Source organism: Mastomys coucha, unplaced genomic scaffold (assembly GCF_008632895.1).
Source record: "Mastomys coucha isolate ucsf_1 unplaced genomic scaffold, UCSF_Mcou_1 pScaffold17, whole genome shotgun sequence".
NCBI classification, from domain to species: Eukaryota; Metazoa; Chordata; class Mammalia; order Rodentia; family Muridae; genus Mastomys; species Mastomys coucha.
The window spans coordinates 19290827-19309587 of record NW_022196899.1 but is presented as its reverse complement, the minus strand read 5'-3'; the positions used below and the strand labels follow the sequence as shown (position 1 = coordinate 19309587).

General features: G+C 35.5%; 1 protein-coding gene across 11 annotated transcripts in view; it reads left to right on the top strand.

Moving 5' to 3' along the window:
• The window catches only part of Nlgn1 (neuroligin 1), a 901140-nt gene that overhangs the window by 404499 nt on the left and 477880 nt on the right, over positions 1 to 18761 (top strand). For 7 of the 11 annotated variants that reach the window (XM_031376453.1, XM_031376456.1, XM_031376452.1 and 4 more), the window contains 2 exons: positions 5037 to 5096; positions 12530 to 12682. The exons of 1 other annotated variant lie outside the window; for it this stretch is intronic. In XM_031376453.1, the coding sequence (XP_031232313.1) occupies positions 5037 to 5096; positions 12530 to 12682 (213 nt within the window). The remainder of the gene's footprint in view (positions 1 to 5036; positions 5097 to 12529; positions 12683 to 18761) is intronic. 3 more of the 11 variants (XM_031376460.1, XM_031376459.1, XM_031376457.1) reach the window with 1 other exon arrangement.

The window sequence follows — 18761 nt, the reverse complement described above, 5'->3', positions numbered from 1 at the left end:
TTTACAAAAACTGTTGGTTTTCTAATAAATACAGATTAATTTGTGTCAATATCCTAGGCCAATTTTTTTTTCCTTTTTTTGATTTGGAACAAAACATTCACGGCTACATTGTAAGCAGTTCTGTACCTCTGAAGAACTGTTGAGGGGAATGTATTCTGTGTTAATGTAGGTGTTTTCTTCCAACACAAAGATAAACATAGAACATGCCTACTGCCTTTTGGAGGTGGAGTATGGTGTCTTCCAAATATGCATATATGAGCTAGTAGCCTGAACAGACAGCTTGCCAAGATGCACCAAAAATAAGTCATATGTCTGCTCCCACCTCCAAAACTGCTCACATTTGGACTCCTCTGAGATTATAAGTCATTTCAATGTTTGCTTTTAATAAAAAATCAAATCACACTGATTTATAATAAATATTTCAGTAAAATTAGTATTTAAGAAATTGTTCAAAATTTTTGAAGTCTTAAAATATTTTTCTGGAAGAAAATAACTTTTCAACCATCATTTCTTTATGTCTGATCAAAAATAATAGACTACTTGAGACATAAGATAACTTTTTGTTTAGTAAGTATAGAGATATCAATTAGTAGGGCTTGCTGTAGTAACTACTAAAGTGATACTTCAACATATTAAGTTTTAGTGTTCATCAGCTTGATAAATGAGAAAAGATTGACTAATATAATTCCCACCTTTACTCAGGATGGATTAAATTCTGACATTGTTCATTGTCTGGAACACACGTAGTGTTTTCACAAACTTCATCCAGGTTTTATTTATTAACTTTTTTTTTTCTCTTGGCTGAAGAACACTCGCAATGCCTTTCAATTCAGTGTGCGTGACCTTAAACATTCTTTATAGTCAGTTTATATCAAGGGCTCCAAGGTCAAGAGGGTGAGGCAAGACAGCAAGGTCATTAGCCTTCTGTTTATCATCCTGTGACCTACTGGGGAATAGGAGTCTAAATAATCCTCAGAATTTCAAAGGTCCCTTCCCTCTGTTGGGGCACATTTCTCATGGCCAGCCTTCCAAGTCAGGAGCTAAGAATACTCCCAGCCTACTTGCCTTTGACAATACACGTGACACAAAATCTGGCTAATTTGTGCTGAATTGAAACTATAATGAAGGAATTTATAATCAGTTCTAATGTATTTGAGAACTAAAGTATATTAGGCCTTCATCAAAGAGAATGATAAAAAGCGGCATTAATATTGGTGGATAGTAATTATTTCAGAGCTCATAATATTCTCCAGTTAACGATATAGAAATGCTGATTTTTTTTATTCCTCTTTAAAAAATAAAAGGCATCATGGTTAGATTCCAAAATGTAAGAATGTATTCCACTCCCTTCGTAAGGGCCAAGACTATAGTTATAATTATGGAAATCACAAAAAGAACTCTTGAAATTAAATGAGTTTGAAGTTCATGGTTGGGTGTTCACTGTAGCTTAAGTACTGTTGCTTTCCCACGGAATCTATTTATTGCCTATAGGAGATATAAAATACAGTAATTACTCTTACTCCCTTTCAAAATGACATGAGGTCCACTTTCCTATTAACTCTAATGAGAGTTATGTGTGCATTCCTCCGGGAGAAGAGAATGCGTGAGTTTCAAGGTAAAATAAATCACTTCTACGCGCAGAGTGGAGTGGTCTCAGCGCTTTGTAGTTGATGCTTTATGATACCTATTTAAAACTACTGATACTCAAGTTGCCATACTTGCTGTCTAAAAGAAACATAAGCTGTGGTTAGAGGGTTGTTAGTGAATCGTCTTCAAAGGTACCCGAAGGGTAGCAAAGGGTAGAAGCGTCTTGCCCTTCGGAAAATCAGGATGCTCGACTTTGAGTAAAACGTGATGTCTGAAGAGGAAAAGTCCGCCTGTCACAAGAACACAGATGCTAACTATGCATTTATCATGCCATCTTTGTGTTCGCAACATTTAAAGATCAGTGAGTCTATCAGTTGTAACACTTTAGAATATGGAAGAAGAGCCAGAGTTGCTAAAGGGTGGAAGTATAGGAATACTGGAAGTCATGTGGAGATCTCCTGCAGTGAACCCTAGGCGCTGTGTACTCCATTGAAACCTCCAAGGAATCAATGTTGATTTCTATTGTGGCAACTCTGATCCCTCTTACGTTGTTCTCAGTGTCTTTAGGCAGAGACCTGAATGAAATCTAGTTACTTTATTTTGATAGTTTTGTCCTGAATTGTTACTGTCCTAAAACTTTAAAAGAACATCAGATTAAAAAAAAAATTTTGAGGATAATAAAGCAATATTATGCTCAGATTACTAAAACACAGCTACATCCTGTACTCTAGTAACAATTTAATATTATAATAAAATGACATTATTTAATACATCAATAAACGAGTACTTGAGATAATTTGAACTCATCTTCCTCTGATGCCTCCATTTATTTATGATACTAAGTACCTCTGTCTGTCCACGATGCTTCATATTGATTATAATATGTAGGTAGGTATGTAAACAGTGTCCTCTATTAAGAGGCACACACTTCACGAGGAGGAAAGGGATTGGCCAGCGACTGACACACGAAGTTCAGCTCAGCATTCTTGGCTTACACCTCTTTCCTCTGCCCCCTGCAATACTTTCCATGACTTCTCTCCTTCGCTACGCAACAAAAGCAAACTCTGCTCCACGTGCCCAGTTGGAGATGCTGTTTAATAACACCCTTTTAATCTTGTATCTCCCAGGTTCAAGAGAGAACAGCTTTGGTAGGCATGCGAAGCATATCAAATTGTCAACCCAGTAGCAAGAGAACCTGAATCGCTTTCAATGCAGACCATGGAAATGACATTACATACCCCAACGTGCTTCCATTCAAATTGTCCAAAAGAGATACAGCACAGAACTAGTGGAAGAGGGAAGAGCACCCTCAGTGTGACAATATTTACATGTCCTTCAAGTGTTATCAAACTAGTGAGTCAGAGAGCAAAGGAGCTGATTTTACGGATGTCTTAAGAACCCGAGAACTAAGAAAATCAAGTCATTTAGTGAAAATTAGAAAGTAGAGATCTGCAATCACTAAGTAGCCTGATTCTCAGTTTGTAGTGCTTGTTAACTAATAAGTAAGCCATGTATCTATAGGCTCTTAGAAAACAGGATTGTGAAGACTATCTCGATCTTCAGGTAATAAAATTATTGTAGCATTTTCAAGGATATTTTGAGATGTTTCAAATATTCCAACTCTCCAGCTTTAAAATTCACAAGTTAGACATTCATATTTTCAGGAACTGTTATTAGATATATAAGTATAGTTAGTAAACATCCGATAACCTTATGTGTTTTTTTTTTCCATTTGGATGAGGTCTTATGAAGTGTGGATGTCTGTGAGCTTGCATCTCACACATGGTTAATGTGACCTATTCCTCTCATCTAGCCTTTCTCAACAGAATGATGTTTTAAGGTGTGTTTCTGAATACATATAACTGAGTTGGCTTTTCAGTCTCTTTTCTTTATTTTGAATGACTTTGTTATCCTGACCTCATAATTGCAATATCTAATAGGTACTTTCCTTATATCACCAATTTTTAGGTTTTCAATGTTTTGTCCTTCACCAGTGATTGATATTTGCAGCGATATTTTTTCCAGACCTGAAAAAAAATATATTATGGCTTATTATTTTTTTTCTGTTGGTTTTTGGTATGGTGGTTCCTATTCATTGGGGGATATTACAGTAAGTTTAGTTGTAAATTGCAAACATAAAAAGTCTTTGTTGAAAAGGTGGAAAACCTTTTTCAAATGTTTGCCCGCCCTTCCCCGTCATGCGTGCTCACAGTTAAAGCTTGCTGCGTTAATCCTCACGTGGTTGGAATCAAGACGTGACTGTCCATTCCTTCATAGTGTGCTTCCTAAGACTCTTACGTTATGCATGACAATATTCTTTTTTGGTTATTGCTATGTGATTGACTGTCCTTTTCAATAGAGTGTCCTGTGTTTGTAGTGATTGCTTTTTGCATGAGGATTATGAAATGTCATACAAATGATATGGTTATAGGAATTCAGTAAGGCAATGTGGGGGCTTCACTTGCTTTTGTGTGCTGAGTTATGTCAATTCTGTGACACTTAAAATTACTTACGTATGGCCTTTAACTTCCCCTTCGGTGTGTTCTTTTATGCAAGCAAAGAAGACAATAAACATGTATTAAACACCCATGGTGTCTTAAGGCAATCCTTCTTCTAAAACACGATACTATTATAAATAAATACAGTGGGCATGAAATTGCATAACGGCATGAGTCTAGAGTTTTATAAGGTTGATTTTCAAGTATTAGCCCTGATTGTTTAACTACTTTGATAGCTCAACATGCCTCCTATTGATGGTGCCTTTTCTCTGCCAAGTGACAAAATTATCTGTTGATACATTCCTGCATGTGACAATTGCCTTAGATCTACAACTAACATTTAAATTAAAACACATGGGGGAGTACTTGTGTCATGACAAGTAATTTTAAAAAGTCACAGGTTTTTTAAATGTTTAAATTAAAAATGTGTAAAATAAAAGTGGTAATGATCATACAAGGACAGAATTTTTAAAAAGCAGAAAAAGAACAACTTAAAAAACACTTCTACTTTTCTTTTTTAAAAGTTGTTATCTTGTCCCAAGTTAAAGAATAGTTTGACCTGCTATGTATTTATGAGTTTCATAATCTTAATTAGACAAGATGCCGAATTAAGTACATTTAACTAATTAAACTGGTCCTTTTAAAATGTGAAGTGGTTATTTTTACCAAAACAAAACAAAACAAACCATTCCTTGGCCTCTGATTGAAAGACTAAACCATGGTGTATTTTTAATGCTGAAAATGGTCAGAAACCAAATCTATGAGATGTTTTGGGGAAGGGGATTTTTTTTTCTTAAAAAAAAAAAAAAAATCAACAGCAATATAAACCACTTCCCTGAACTTTTTTGAGATATCCTTGAGAAATTTAGTATTTACGTTTCTTTTTCCCCCTCACTCTTGTTTATTCTTGAATTGTCTTTTTTCCCTCCGTCTCTCCACTCTCGATCCTAGGTCCCCTTACAAAGACACAGACAGATGGTTTAGGGGACAATGACGGTGCTGAAGATGAAGGTATTTTTTTCCCCACCAAATCTCTTTGCATGATCAGGGCCACGATCACTTTTCCACCCCTTTCTAATTTTTTTACTTCTTGTCTTTTTTTGAAGAGTTCTTTTGAAATTCTTGTTCTGGATGTGTTTTGTCTTCTTGCTTGTTGTTACACATAAATATGCATTTTAAAATTTTTTTAAAGTGAATGTTACATTTTACATTTTGATGCCAACCATTCAGATGTTTTAAAAGAGGGGAGTTTTTCCTTTTTTCTTTTTTCTTTTTTTTTTTTTCTCTGTTGGTTTTCTTGAACTGACTTTTGATATGTTTCATCCCATGTTTTGATGAATCTGTCCACATTCTTTGAACTAACAATCTTCCCCTTGCAGTCAGTCCTCTTACCCATTGCATGTGTTCTAATCTGTGTAAATACTTCGGCCCAATTTGACTATGTATCATTATTACATTTTGCTTTTTTTTCAAAAAGATACTCCACTCTCTATCAAAGGAGAAATAAGCTGATGAAAAGTGTTTCTTGAGCAATATGACTTATAGGTTTTTTTTTCAATCTTGCTTCGTGTTGATATGCTTAGATACCATAGCAGTTACGTGATAGCACATAGAGAACAAAGGCACCCCAGCTACTAGGGTAAGTAATAAAAAAAAGTGTATCACCTAAGTGGCCTGGTCCCTTAGTCATCTGTTGGCTTGTGATGCTAGGGACATGTTAGGAGATAAGAGAACTGTCTGCCCTGTTCCAGGACCCTAGTTCAGTTCCAGTAACTATATCCAACAACTCAGCTCCAGGGTGCCCATGCTTTCTTCTGGCTACCATGGGTACCCGAACCGACAAACAATTACACCGAGACACAGACATACAGACACAAATTGTTAAGAAATACAATAAACAAATATTAAACAACATTTTTGGTAAATTTAATAGGTATTTAGACAAACAAGATTACAGGCATAATTTTCATTTCAAAATATATACATAGTTTTTAGATAATTTAATAATATGAAATAAAATTTTGGAACTGTCACAGTATGACATCCATGTATAATAAAATATTTCTTAGTTCATTTATATGGGGATTATTTTCTCCATCCTATAATCCTATGTCATACAGTGGCGATTAATTGTAAAGTCTAAATATTCACTAGCTCTCTCAGTCTGTTTTTCAACCTGATATGTAGCTAAGTTCCTAGAGAGACAACTGGTTCACCCATCTCCCTTTCATTCAGGATTTTATGTTTTATATATAATTTTGTTTTTGATTTGAATATTATCCTAAATATAATTTTCAGAGGTTATTATTATAAGCTATGATTTTATGTTTTTCTCAAACCACAGAAAAATATTTATTCCCCAGAAATAAATCTCAGAAAAATATTTATAAGAAAGTAGGACTGATTTTTCAAAGTAAAGAAATCTGTCCCCAGGTGAGCAATCGCATTCTCTCAAGTCATTGAAGGAATCTACGACCAAATGACGTTCATACACAATTTGCATCCTTTTATTTTTAAATTTTCTTTGATACAAATTCAACAAACTCTTCTGTATTGGAAACTTAAATGGTAGAGGCAAAATATTGAAAGTTTAAATGTTATATTTTCAAGTCTTCATTTTATAACACTTAAGAATTATTAATAGGCTGGAAAGATGTCTCAGCAGTTAAGAATACACATTGTGTATACATTAGTGCTCTACTGCTGTGAAAAGACACCATGACCAAGGGAACTTCTACAGAGGAAAGCATTTACCTGGAGGGCTGCCTACAGCTTCAGAGCCTAAGTCTGTTACCATCATTGTTTGTAGCACAGCAGCACAAGGATGACGTGATGCTTCAGAAGTCTTTGAGCGTTCTACATCCAGATCCTCAGGCATCAGACAGAAAGACTGACAGTGGGCCTAGCCCATGGTTTTAAAACTTTAGAGCCTACCTCTAGTTACACACTTCCTATGGCAAGGGCACACCCCCTAATCCTTCCCCCATAGCTCATAACTGTGAATGAAGCTTGAAAATATATAGTCCTAGGGGGCCAATCTTATTCAAATCAACACACTGTTCTATTAGAGGTCCAGAGTTCAAGACTTGGACAGTACTCACCCCATAGACCTCGCAAACACTGTAATGCCAGCTCTGATGTCTCATCCCCTCGAATTCCCTAAGAGTGTGAATGCACATGTATACTGCACACACATGAATAAAATAAGCCATCAAAAATAATTGTGACTATAGTGTAATTTATGATTATTTGATTGTATATTCATTACAATGTATCTGAGTAAATGCATACTCATTATGCATAAGCTAATCACTACTACTAATATTAAATAATCAAAAGTCAATACAAAGACACATAATTTCCAGTTCTATAGACTTAAAGAATAATTTATACTAGGTCTGATTGAGTCAAACATTCAGAATATTTCCAGGCTATCTGGGACATGAGTGATCTTCCCAATTTGTGCTTTAAGGAAACTTAAAATATGTGAACATTTCTGATAACCCAATGTCCTACACATTGTTAGCATAGAGAATTGCTTTGAGGGACAGCTGTAAAAGTCCGAAATTTGGTACTATAGTAATAATTCCAGAATATCGTCACTCTAGTTTAAAATGTTTCCAGTCGCTGATTTAATCAGATGATTTTCCCATTGAGTGAGATAGCTCCCGTCTATTTTCATGTTTGGCGTACGTACCTCTGAGCATTGATAGTGAGTTTATCTGCACCGCACCTGCATCTAGTTTACAGAGCATTTTTGAATCACTTTTAACATACTTAGTTCATTATTAAATATCCCCTAAACAGCTGCTGAAATGTTAGGTCTCAACCACCCACGACATGGGAAGCCACTTTGCCAGAGCTACCAAATCAAGGAATGCTTTTAAATGATGAAGGCTGTCTTCTGAGGTAGCACTCAGTTTCAGTGCAACCCATTCCTCTGTGCTGCATTCCACCATTACTTCAGAAATATGACAGAGACATTCACATATCTCATCAAGAAAACATTTAGAAAATTCTAAATACTGCCTCTTCAGTGCTCTTAGAACTATTTTGTGGATGTGATACAAATCAGAGTGACCTAATATCTAGTTTGAATTTGTGGCAAATGTTGAATTGGCATCACTGGACACAGAGCAAAGGATGTAATTACAGTCCTTCTTTCCATCACTGAAAGTCAGGTTGTTTGGCAATTCTTCACATCTTCCCCGTGCCCTAATTCACTAGTCGTGTCTCAAGCACTGCATTCTGTGTGCCATTTGACATTCAACATCCTTTGTTCTCTATTCGCTATGGCATTACAGACTTCTCTGTAGGGATGGGTACTTTTAATTCCTTGTCTGCAGCAATCTCCAGGCCAAATAAGTCACATCCTTCTTAATTTACGATTTATAGTAATCAAAAGAACTCTGTTTTACAGGCTAATCTGGACTCCTAAAATGTTTTCCAACAGTAGCCAAGGTTTCTCTCAATTTAGTCAAGGAACTTGGAAGGTTACAGAGATACATTTAATTTTGCTAAAAATCTCAACATTAGCATTTAGATGTTTAGATGGCATTTATTAACACCATAGAGATTCTAGTTCCCTCCAAGTTGTTCTGTAGATGTTCATATCTTTTCTAATCATACTACATGTTTGTTTTGCGCCTGGGCTAACAAGAACACATTAGGCCAAACCTTCTACTTCACTCTATAAGGTCTGAATGATAATTGCCACCCATAAACATGAGCGAAAGACAGGGACATTTCTTCAAGTTTCTCTTTGTATATATCAGACAAAAAAAATTTAATTAAGGCAATGCTTCACAAGTTAAAAGCTATTAAATCTCCAGAACTTCTAAAATATGGCCAATTAACCAGTCTGTGACCCCTTAAAAAGAAACCAAAGCACATATTTAAAGAATCATGTGCAATTATTCAGTGGGCCCGTTGAGAGGAGCCGTGCTGCTGGGTCCTAGCTACCATGCACAGGCATCCTATGAACTGGTCAAGCTCACTGACACTTTCTATCTGGTCTAAAATATTAGTTGTAAGTAGGATGCTTGCTAAGGGTAAGAGTTCATATTCCAAATCTATTATTTAGTTAGCCTGAAAAAAAAAACCCTTAGAGTCCTTTATTAATATTTTAGAGGAAAATAATCATCAATGAAGGTGTCCTTCAGTATTATTCCCCTCTCAAACTCTCTGTGCTTGATGGGACCTAAAGAAAGTGACAGAATTATGAATATGCCTTTGAAAATTTACAGTTTGACTGGAACTAAGCTAGTATTTTAAGAAACCATGAGCTCTCCATTTTAGTAAAGACCGAAGTAGATATTTATACAAAGCCAAAAATTGTAGGTAAAGAACAAAGTTAATATACTTTATTATATAGGGAATTAATTAAAAAGGAAGGTTTCCAAAACATTGTAGCTCTAAACATTTATTATTAACTACTAAAGACCATTCAATCCATGAGCTGATGAGAAGATAGAAAAAGTGACACAGCATGAGTGTTAAAGAGCTGAGCAGATATTATTGCATATTGCAATGTCTGATTTGTCAGTTTCATTTATCAATAATTTGTTGTTTTTAAAACACACAATAAATACTTATAGTATTAACTAGTTTTAATTAACAATGAAAAGACTTAGGGATTGCACAAACAAATAAAAATATGCCATTCAGGTAAAATATTTGCCACTAACCAAGAATTCTAGTTATAATAGATATATACATATAATACAATGTATTCTAAAGGTTTTTATGCACTAGATTAATTTTAGTAATTTTAATTTATTTCAGGAATCAAAAGATTTTATTATTAAAGTTCAGTGTCACTTCAAAAGAAAACATTTAAGTCCACAGCAAAGAAGAGTTCAATATTTTAATAATATCTTAGGCAAGACCAAAGTCTCTGAAAAGTTTGAAAAAAACTCATTTGGAAATTCGAAATGCCCCTAACATCTGGGATTCCTTCAGGTATACATTTCAAAGAAAAAGAGACCTGCTTGGGTACAAACCCTAGCTTCTCTTGACACGCTTGCACTGGAGGCAGGCACTGCCCAGGTGGGTCAGCTGCAAGGCGCTGGACTAGTCTTCGCAATGTGTGCCGGCATTGTCTTCCAGGTGAACAGAATGGCTCTACCAAGACTTCATTACTGTTCACAGTGGGTGCCTCGTAATTCTATGTAATTTTAATTAAAGAAGAATTCTGAAACAACCTCCCTCTGTGCTACCTCCAAGCATACAATTAGCAGAGTATAGTGTCTGCTGCGAACAGTTTGGCTAAAGGTTTCAGTTTAATAATTTATTATTGCTTCTTCAATGCTAACCATACAAGAAAAATAAGAAGCTCAAATTTTATGTGGCAAGCAGGCATTTTAGGTGTGTGGCTTAACAATCGGGAAGAGAATCCCTCTCCTTGTTAAACCTGACAGCTCCACAAGCCTCTGAATCTTCACAGAAGAGGGAAGGCAGGGGCCAGAGGGTTGGCTGAGTAGATAAGAGCACTTGTTCTAGAAAGCTGTATTCAACTCATGACCCCCCACGTGGCAACTCCTAGCTGGATTTAACTCCAGGTCAAGAGAACCTTCGATTCTCTTTGGCTGCTCAGTCACTAGGCACACAGGTATACATGCAGGAAAAATACCCAAAAACGTAAAATGAAATGAAATAAAATAAAATGAAATGAAATGAAATAAAATAAAATAATTAAGGTTAAAAAAGAGGCAGTGCCTCTTGCCTATCAATTTCAGGAGAAGATAAACATGATGACTATGCCTAGCAGATGACTACAATGTAAAAATATTCTTACTCAGATCCAGCACATGTGAAGTTCACGTATCCAGGAGGGAGGTAAGAATGCACACCTACACACAGGCAGTGATTCATTTAAAACTGATCATTCTTCAAGGGACAACTTAGAACAAGCCTGACGGCTATTGTATGAAGTTATCATTATGAAGCCCATTAATTTTATACTAAACTAAAAATCAATCATAAAGGCAAAGAAATGAAAAATAAATAAACAAATAAATAATCTGAAAATTGATTACTTTAAAAAGAAAGGAAGACAGATAGACAGACAGACAGACAGACAGAAAGTCTCCATGCTGTGCCATGAGCCATTTTGTCAACATGGAGGTCTGAATAAACAAGAGAAACTGTCCTTTTTAAGCTAAAAATGAGTTTTCATTCAAAGAAATTACTATATCACAGTAAAAAAAAACTGGGGCATTTAAATTGGTGTTTTCTTTCTAAATGGAGGGTTAAGCAGTCTCTAAATCCTCTCAATTCTCCTGTAATCTATAACTTATGCCTCCATTGGAAGCTCGTGTCTTGAATGGAAGTTTGTAGGAAAGTTTAATTTGATTAGAATATTCTAAAGTAAAGAAATTAAACTATATTTTCAAACAACATTTTCAAACCAGTGTTAAACATAATAGACTTGATTCAGAGATATGAGTGTACAGGGACACAACTTGATATCAAATAGCACTGTTTTGTTTACAGTCATATTTGGTATGTTCAAGGTTTGTGACTGAATCAAAATTCACGTTAGCCATTCCAGCAGATATTACTATGTTTTTAAAAGTGATAAAATCACTTAGGTTGTTTTTCTTCCTTCCTTCCTTCCTTCCCTTCTTTCTTTCTTCCTTTTTTTTTTTTTGTTATTGTTGTTGTTTCTACATTCTTGTCGAAAATCACCTAGTCATGGTCCATGAATCTTAGTAAAATACCGAAAGTGAGACTGGGAGAAAATCACAGTGATAATAGTAGTCTGCCATTCGATACTTGACCTTAACTTGATTTCCACACACCTCCATGATTAAAACCATGGCACAGAGGCCTGAGAGGAGCCCATTAGCTATAGAAAGTAGCACAAATATACTTTTTTTTAAAAAAATTTTTGTTTCAAAGACTGAGTTTGGGTTTGATGGGTGAAGGCTGTGACTTCTCTAGAGACGGCATTTCCATAACATTCCATATACGTGTATCCACGACAGGTGCTCAGGTGCACATGCTTTTACTGTCTAAACAATCATTAACAGTACTTAGGCAGGGGGATTAAACTCTGAAATGAATAATACAGTGGTCTAATTATACTCACAAATGGGACCACAAATGACTTAATGTAATCAGGTTGTATTTGATACAAAGCTCCACAGTAACAGATGAGGGATTGATGACTTGACTTCAGGTAGAACTGAATCATTGTCCTTACTTAGTAGTTCCTGAGTAGCATGCCCGTCTCTAGAAAACTAAGCTTTAGACAGAAACAGTGGGTGCCTTTTCTTATAAATAGCTTCTAGTAGGTATTGCTTAAGAAACACTTTAAGAAAAACAGCAATTTAAAGACATTAAAATCATGCCCTTCTGTCCTTAACATGCAAAAATGTACATTGTGTTTCATTAAGCATGTTGTTGGGAAAAACAATAATTGCCAACCATTTGTCTTGCAGATATTCGGGACAGTGGGGGTCCCAAACCAGTGATGGTGTACATCCACGGTGGCTCTTACATGGAAGGTACTGGAAATCTGTATGATGGGAGTGTTTTGGCAAGCTATGGCAATGTGATCGTCATTACAGTCAACTATCGGCTTGGGGTTCTTGGTAAGATATCTCCTACTCCTTCCACTTTCATCACAAAGTACGTGCTCCTTTGGTTTCATTTTCTTCTGTGCTTCCCGGTACTATTTCTTTTCTGAACCTGGCTTTGTGAAAGCTTCAATGAGAGGTAATGAAGGCGCGGATCACTGATGGTTTTGATTGTTGGGATGTACCTTGTAACTTGTGGATGACAATACATAAGTGTGAAAGCTAAAAGCAAATGCCTTCAGAAACCAAGTCCATGAGGAGAAGTTGACTGAGGCTTTTCTTTTGTGTGGTGTTGTGCTCTTAGAGGCAAGTTTACACTTCTGGAAGAACCCTGGAGGGACTAACTTGGGGAAGTCATTGTTGCTGTTGTCATGTAGGCATTCCCTAGCTTTTTTCTTTTCTTGTGGCCCCTTAAATAATTCAGAATAGTGTCTCTGAGTACATTTTAGTGACTGATTTATTTTAGAAGAGCATATATTCATTTTTAAGGTGACAGTTCACCTCAATCATACACAGTGTTTTCAGAAGGAAGATAGAGATCCTTAGTTTTAAAGAGAAATGTAGAAAAACTTTATCCTTAGTAAAATATGTTTTATTTCCTGATCAAGCTTTATAAGATAACCTGCTGTTCTACCACTATGAGGTCAGAATATTGACAGAGATAAATAGAAAATAGTATTTAATCAAAATTATCTGTGGTATTTTAATTTAACTTATTTAAAATGAAACATATTCCCAACAGATTTTATTTTTTTAATCTTAATTGTTCTAAAACTTTTATAACAATTTCAAATCTCGAAATCATTGTGTTTAGATACAAGGATAGTATGCTCTTGATTTAATCTTGAATTTTATACTATTTCATATCATTTTTAATATCATACATATATTTTTGCCATGGAGAGAATAAGAGTTTCTTACTTTCTCAGTCTTTCAGTAGATATTTTGACAATGTGATAGGGTTGAGCAGATATTAACAATGTGATAGAGTTGAGCAGATGTTAACAATGTGATAGAGTTGAGCAGATGTTGACAATGTGATAGAGTTGAGCAGATGTTGACAATGTGATAGAGTTGAGCAGATGTTGACAATGTGAGAGTTGAGCAGATGTTGACAATGTGATAGAGTTGAGCAGATGTTGACAATGTGATAGAGTTGAGCAGATGTTGACAGTGTGAGAGAGTTTAGCAGATGTTGACAGTGTGATAGAGTTGAGCAGATGTTGACAATGTGATAGAGTTGAGCAGATGTTGACAATGTGATAGAGTTGAGCAGGTGTTGACAATGTGATAGAGTTGAACAGATGTTGACAATGTGATAGAGTTGAGCAGATGCTGACAATGTGATAGAGTTGAGCAGGTGTTGACAATGTGATAGAGTTGAGCAGGTGTTGACAATGTGATAGAGTTGAGCAGGTGATGCAATGGATATCCTTAATCAATATCAGTAGACCACATTTCTGCAGCCTGCTGTTCGGGTACATCTTGCTGATCAGAGTGCCTGGCCATGTATTGTTCTATTTGAATCACGTCACGTGGTTAAGATGTACTTCTCACCACTGAACACTCTGCTAATTAGAAGATAAAGAAAAGGGAGTTCATAATTTTCCCTAATTTTTACAGTCATTTTATCCTTAGACAATATTTTCATGTGAAGGCTTTCAGTACCTCAGTGTTTTTATTTTATAGTATTTATATTTTATAGTGTTTCTATAATTCAGCCATCTTAATAGCTATCATTGTAATATTCTTCCAAATTTCCCCAATTGAAAATTCTGTACAGTGACATGTTTGTACACTGAAAAGTTAAAAGAAATGCTGTGTGTGGATTTGGCAATCACACCTTATGTTGTCTTTTCTGAGAGTAAGTTGTGCTCCCAGCATAATTTCCTATGTTGTCCTTTGTGAGTAAGTTAATGGAAACTTTACCTGTCCCTCTCTGTTTCCTTTTAAAAATGTTATTTCCTCTTTTATGGGTGACTTTAGAACTAGTAAGGACTTCGCAGTGAATCTGGTTTAAATTCTACATGTGTGCTCACATCTTGACTTTTAAAGCTACAATATGGTTGAGTTTCAGCACAACAAATTAAGTAGCTAAAATAAATGAAGAACTCACTCAATCACGTGGACTATCTAACCCCTAGCTGCACTACCACGGAGGAAGAGACTTACCCAAGTTGTTGTGTTCTGTCTCTGAGTCCTGAGGTTGAGTCTTAAGTTTGCTACTTTGAATCATGTTCAGCCAAAAACTGCTTTTCATTAAACACTTTTTTCCTTTTTTTTTTTTAAATAGTGTTTATAACCTTCATTAAACTCTTGAAGAGGAACCTAAATCTATTAGTGAAATGGTCTAAAGAAACAGTTCCCGACCTGTGGCTTATGATCCCTACTTTGACTGTTCAATGACCCTTCACAGGGGTCTCTTAAGGCCTTTGGAAATACGTACTTACATTATGATTTGCTACAGTAGGAAAATTACAGTTATGATGTAGCAACAAACATAGTTTTATGGTTAGCTGTAACCACAACATACGAGACTATATAAAGGATTGCAGCATTAGGAAGGTCTAGTGCACTGATGTAGTGGATATTTTAAAGTATGATTTCTAGATAGTTAGACTTGGGCCAGTTTCTTTCAAAATAAAACTGTTGGAAATGTATTCAAGTGGGATAATCAGAGAGAGAAAGAGAGAGAGAGAGAGAGAGAGAGAGAGAGAGAGAGAGAGAGAGAGAGAGAGAGAAGGAAATATCAGCACATTTGTTACTGCGATTTCCCAAAAATGTCACACTAACACAGATCAACCATCATCCTGCTGACCTATGGAAATGAGGGCTGTAGGTATCTGAATTCTCCATAATGAATATTTATCCAAAAAGAGGTAAGCCAAGTATTCTTTGAAGTGAGTTCCAAAAGCATGTTGGTCAAGTTGGCTTTGGGGGTAAATGCTGAATATTAGGTATAAAATAAGATTTTGCCTCCTATCAGAGAAGATTCGGCACTGTCTTTTGACTCTGGTGTTTGGTTGCCAGGATCAATTTGGGAATCCACTGAGTAATTGGCTAACTACAGTCTTGTTGCTCTGGGGTGATTGGCGGGGAAACCAGTTTGTTTGGAATACATGAAATAATTGTTGCTTTGACTTTGCCATACTTGATTTGCTTTAGAGTTTTAGTGATTATGCAGAAGTGAAAATGTTTTAGGAATAAAACTTATACTACTATCTACTGACCAAGGTTCTAGACTTAAAGCACGTTGTATGAAAAATATTTTGTTCAATACAAGTTAGAAATGTCATGGAGACATTCGTCAGCATTTGCGGGAGGTCTATGGTTGGCATAACTACCTGAACTGAGACCTTCACGTGGTATCCTTGGGCAGAGCAGCACAGACCCTCACTCAAGCTTTCCCTCTGAGACAGACAGCTGTGGGCTGAGAAGAGTAAACATCAGTGAGGCTGACAAAGCAGACAAGATGGAGGAAGCAGGATTCTTCCTTTGGATCCACTGCTTTGGTGCCACCTTAAAGTCCCTGTGACTCTGCATCCTACTCAATACATCCAGGCTTTAACTTCATCCTGCTTAGCATTTTATTCTCATCCAGCTTTGATGTAAACTAGCTTTGCATCTGCCTTATTTAGCATCTGCTGTTTAAATCACTGTTTCATAGATCTGAGAAATTAGCATATAGTAATTATTAGTTGGTATAAGTATATACATATATATTTGCATATATGTATATATATGAAGGATGCTAAAATATTAACTTGGTTACTTGAGAAGTGTTTAGGTTATATTTTCTTACAGGAGAAGATAATCTATGTAAAGTAGTTTGTTTGAAACCTGGGAAAATGTGTATTTTAATGGACATACGTTCTAAATTGTGATGAAATAAATTGTTGACTCTATAAAATGTAGTGAATTTATGTTTTTGAAAATAGAAACTATTCAAATGACAATGTGTTTTTAAATCCCATAAAATGAAAAACATAAAAGGAACTTTAATATTGCAATGTTTTTTTTACTACCCTAAATTTAGAATAAATTTGTTACTTTCTGTGTAAAAGGATAAATGAAAAATTTATGTGTTTAATGTAGGTAAATATAAGGTTTCTTACCTTTGACTGGGAAAGCCCTGGTAATTGTGAAATTCTTGACTCTAGCCGTTAATACTTTAAATTTTTTGATATTTATTTTTATTTTTGATATTTTATTAAAGAACTTTTGATTATATTCACCCTCGTTTCTCAACTCAGCTCCATTCCCTACCCTTATAATTTATGTCTGTCTTTTGTTCATTCATTCTTTTTTTTTTCAATGCTTCAAGACCAATTTCTGTTGCCTAAATAATCTTGGGTATGTGTTTTTCCACTGGTGAGTGCTTGACCTAACAGGGGTTACGCTATTACGAAAAACTATCTCTTCCTATAGCTAACCGTTGTCAATAGCTCCATAATTTGGGGTGGAATAGTGTGCCAAACTTCCTTCCCCATGCTGGGATTTGGTGTGGTTAAGCTTGTAATGGATTTATGCTCATGACATCTGTGTGCTTGTATGTGTGGCTATCCCACCATGTCCGGAAGAGAATGATCCCTTAGAGTCAGTCATTCTCCAGCCTGCTAACTTACATTCTTTTTTTCCACACTCTTTTTGTGGTGACCTCTGAAGCTTGATTGAGGTTTTAATTAATATATATGTTCCCTTTAAGGTGGAGTATTCAACAGTCGGTTCACTAAACACTGGCCAGGAGTTAGTCACCACCAAACACTCACAGGGATGTCTTAGACTAATGTTGAGAGATATGTTGATCTATGGGTACAATGGTGAGTTACTGAGATGGTTAGAATGTCTATTTAGCAGCATGATATTAGTATGTTTTCTAGTGTGGCTTATGAACAATCTACATATAGATAAGAGGGCAAATAATGGTACCAGGTGTGGGGTTCCTCTTGTGGAGCAGGATTTAAATTCAGTGGCAAAGTAGTGGGTTACTTTGGTGGTATTCATGCCACTATTGCTAGTGATTCCATCTTCTCAAGTCAATCATTCCTCTAGTGATCAATGGGTAAGTCTGATGAGGGCAGATTGATTGATGGCTCCCTTTCTTCTCTAGTAGCTTGTATGGAGCTTCTAGCTCTATGAAAGCTATTAAGGATGAAGCGTCCATGACTCACGAGTCCTAAAGCTTTCTGAAAATCAACAAATTTGGGGAAAAGATCTAATTAAGGTCTTTACTTTGTAATATATATTTAGTGTAATCCATCAGTGGGGAAAACGTTGAAGTACTATTTTGTCTACTTATATTAAATAGCTAAAATTAGTTTATAATGTGGCTAAAAGATAAACAGTTCAAAATATTTTTTTAACTTATTGCAAACCATTTATAATAAACTATATGATTTTATTCTGTTCAGTTTGGTTAACAAGACTTGATGATTTGTATAACTAGATTCTTGATGCTATAGTAAAGATAAAAAAAACAGCAAGTGAGAACTCATAGGTAACTCTTGCTTTAGTGGGATCAATCTCCACTGATACCACTTAATTTAGCAATACGTGTTTTTATGAGGACATAAAAGTAGATAGGAGTTGTCGTTTTCAAAGAGTTTGATTAATGAAAAGGTGAGTTATTCAGTAGAGAAGAGTAATTTGCATACTTTTCGTTGTGTCTAAATTCATTTCTGTGTCAGAAACCTCATATATACATTAAAAAAAAAACCTTAAACGTTAAAAGAATAAAGACAAACTATATGTGATGAGCTGGTGAGGGCATGTCACATATCATCTGGATTTGAATTCTAGGAGCTACAGCTCAAAGGGCCTCACTAAGCCTGCCGAATACCTACAAAATACTTTCACATGTATGTGTGTTACAACTGTTAATATAAAAAGAGACTGGGAATTTGAACAAGAACAAAGAGGGCTTTGGGGAATGTCTAGAGGTAAAGAGGGAAGAGACGATGGTGAGTGTGTACACTGTAAGTATGATGTAATCTCAAAAATAGAAGAAAAATGAGAAAAGCACATACTTTTCGAGCTGCACAACTTTATTCTTGATCTTTGTTGTGTTTTTTGTTTTTTTTTTTTTTTTTTTTTT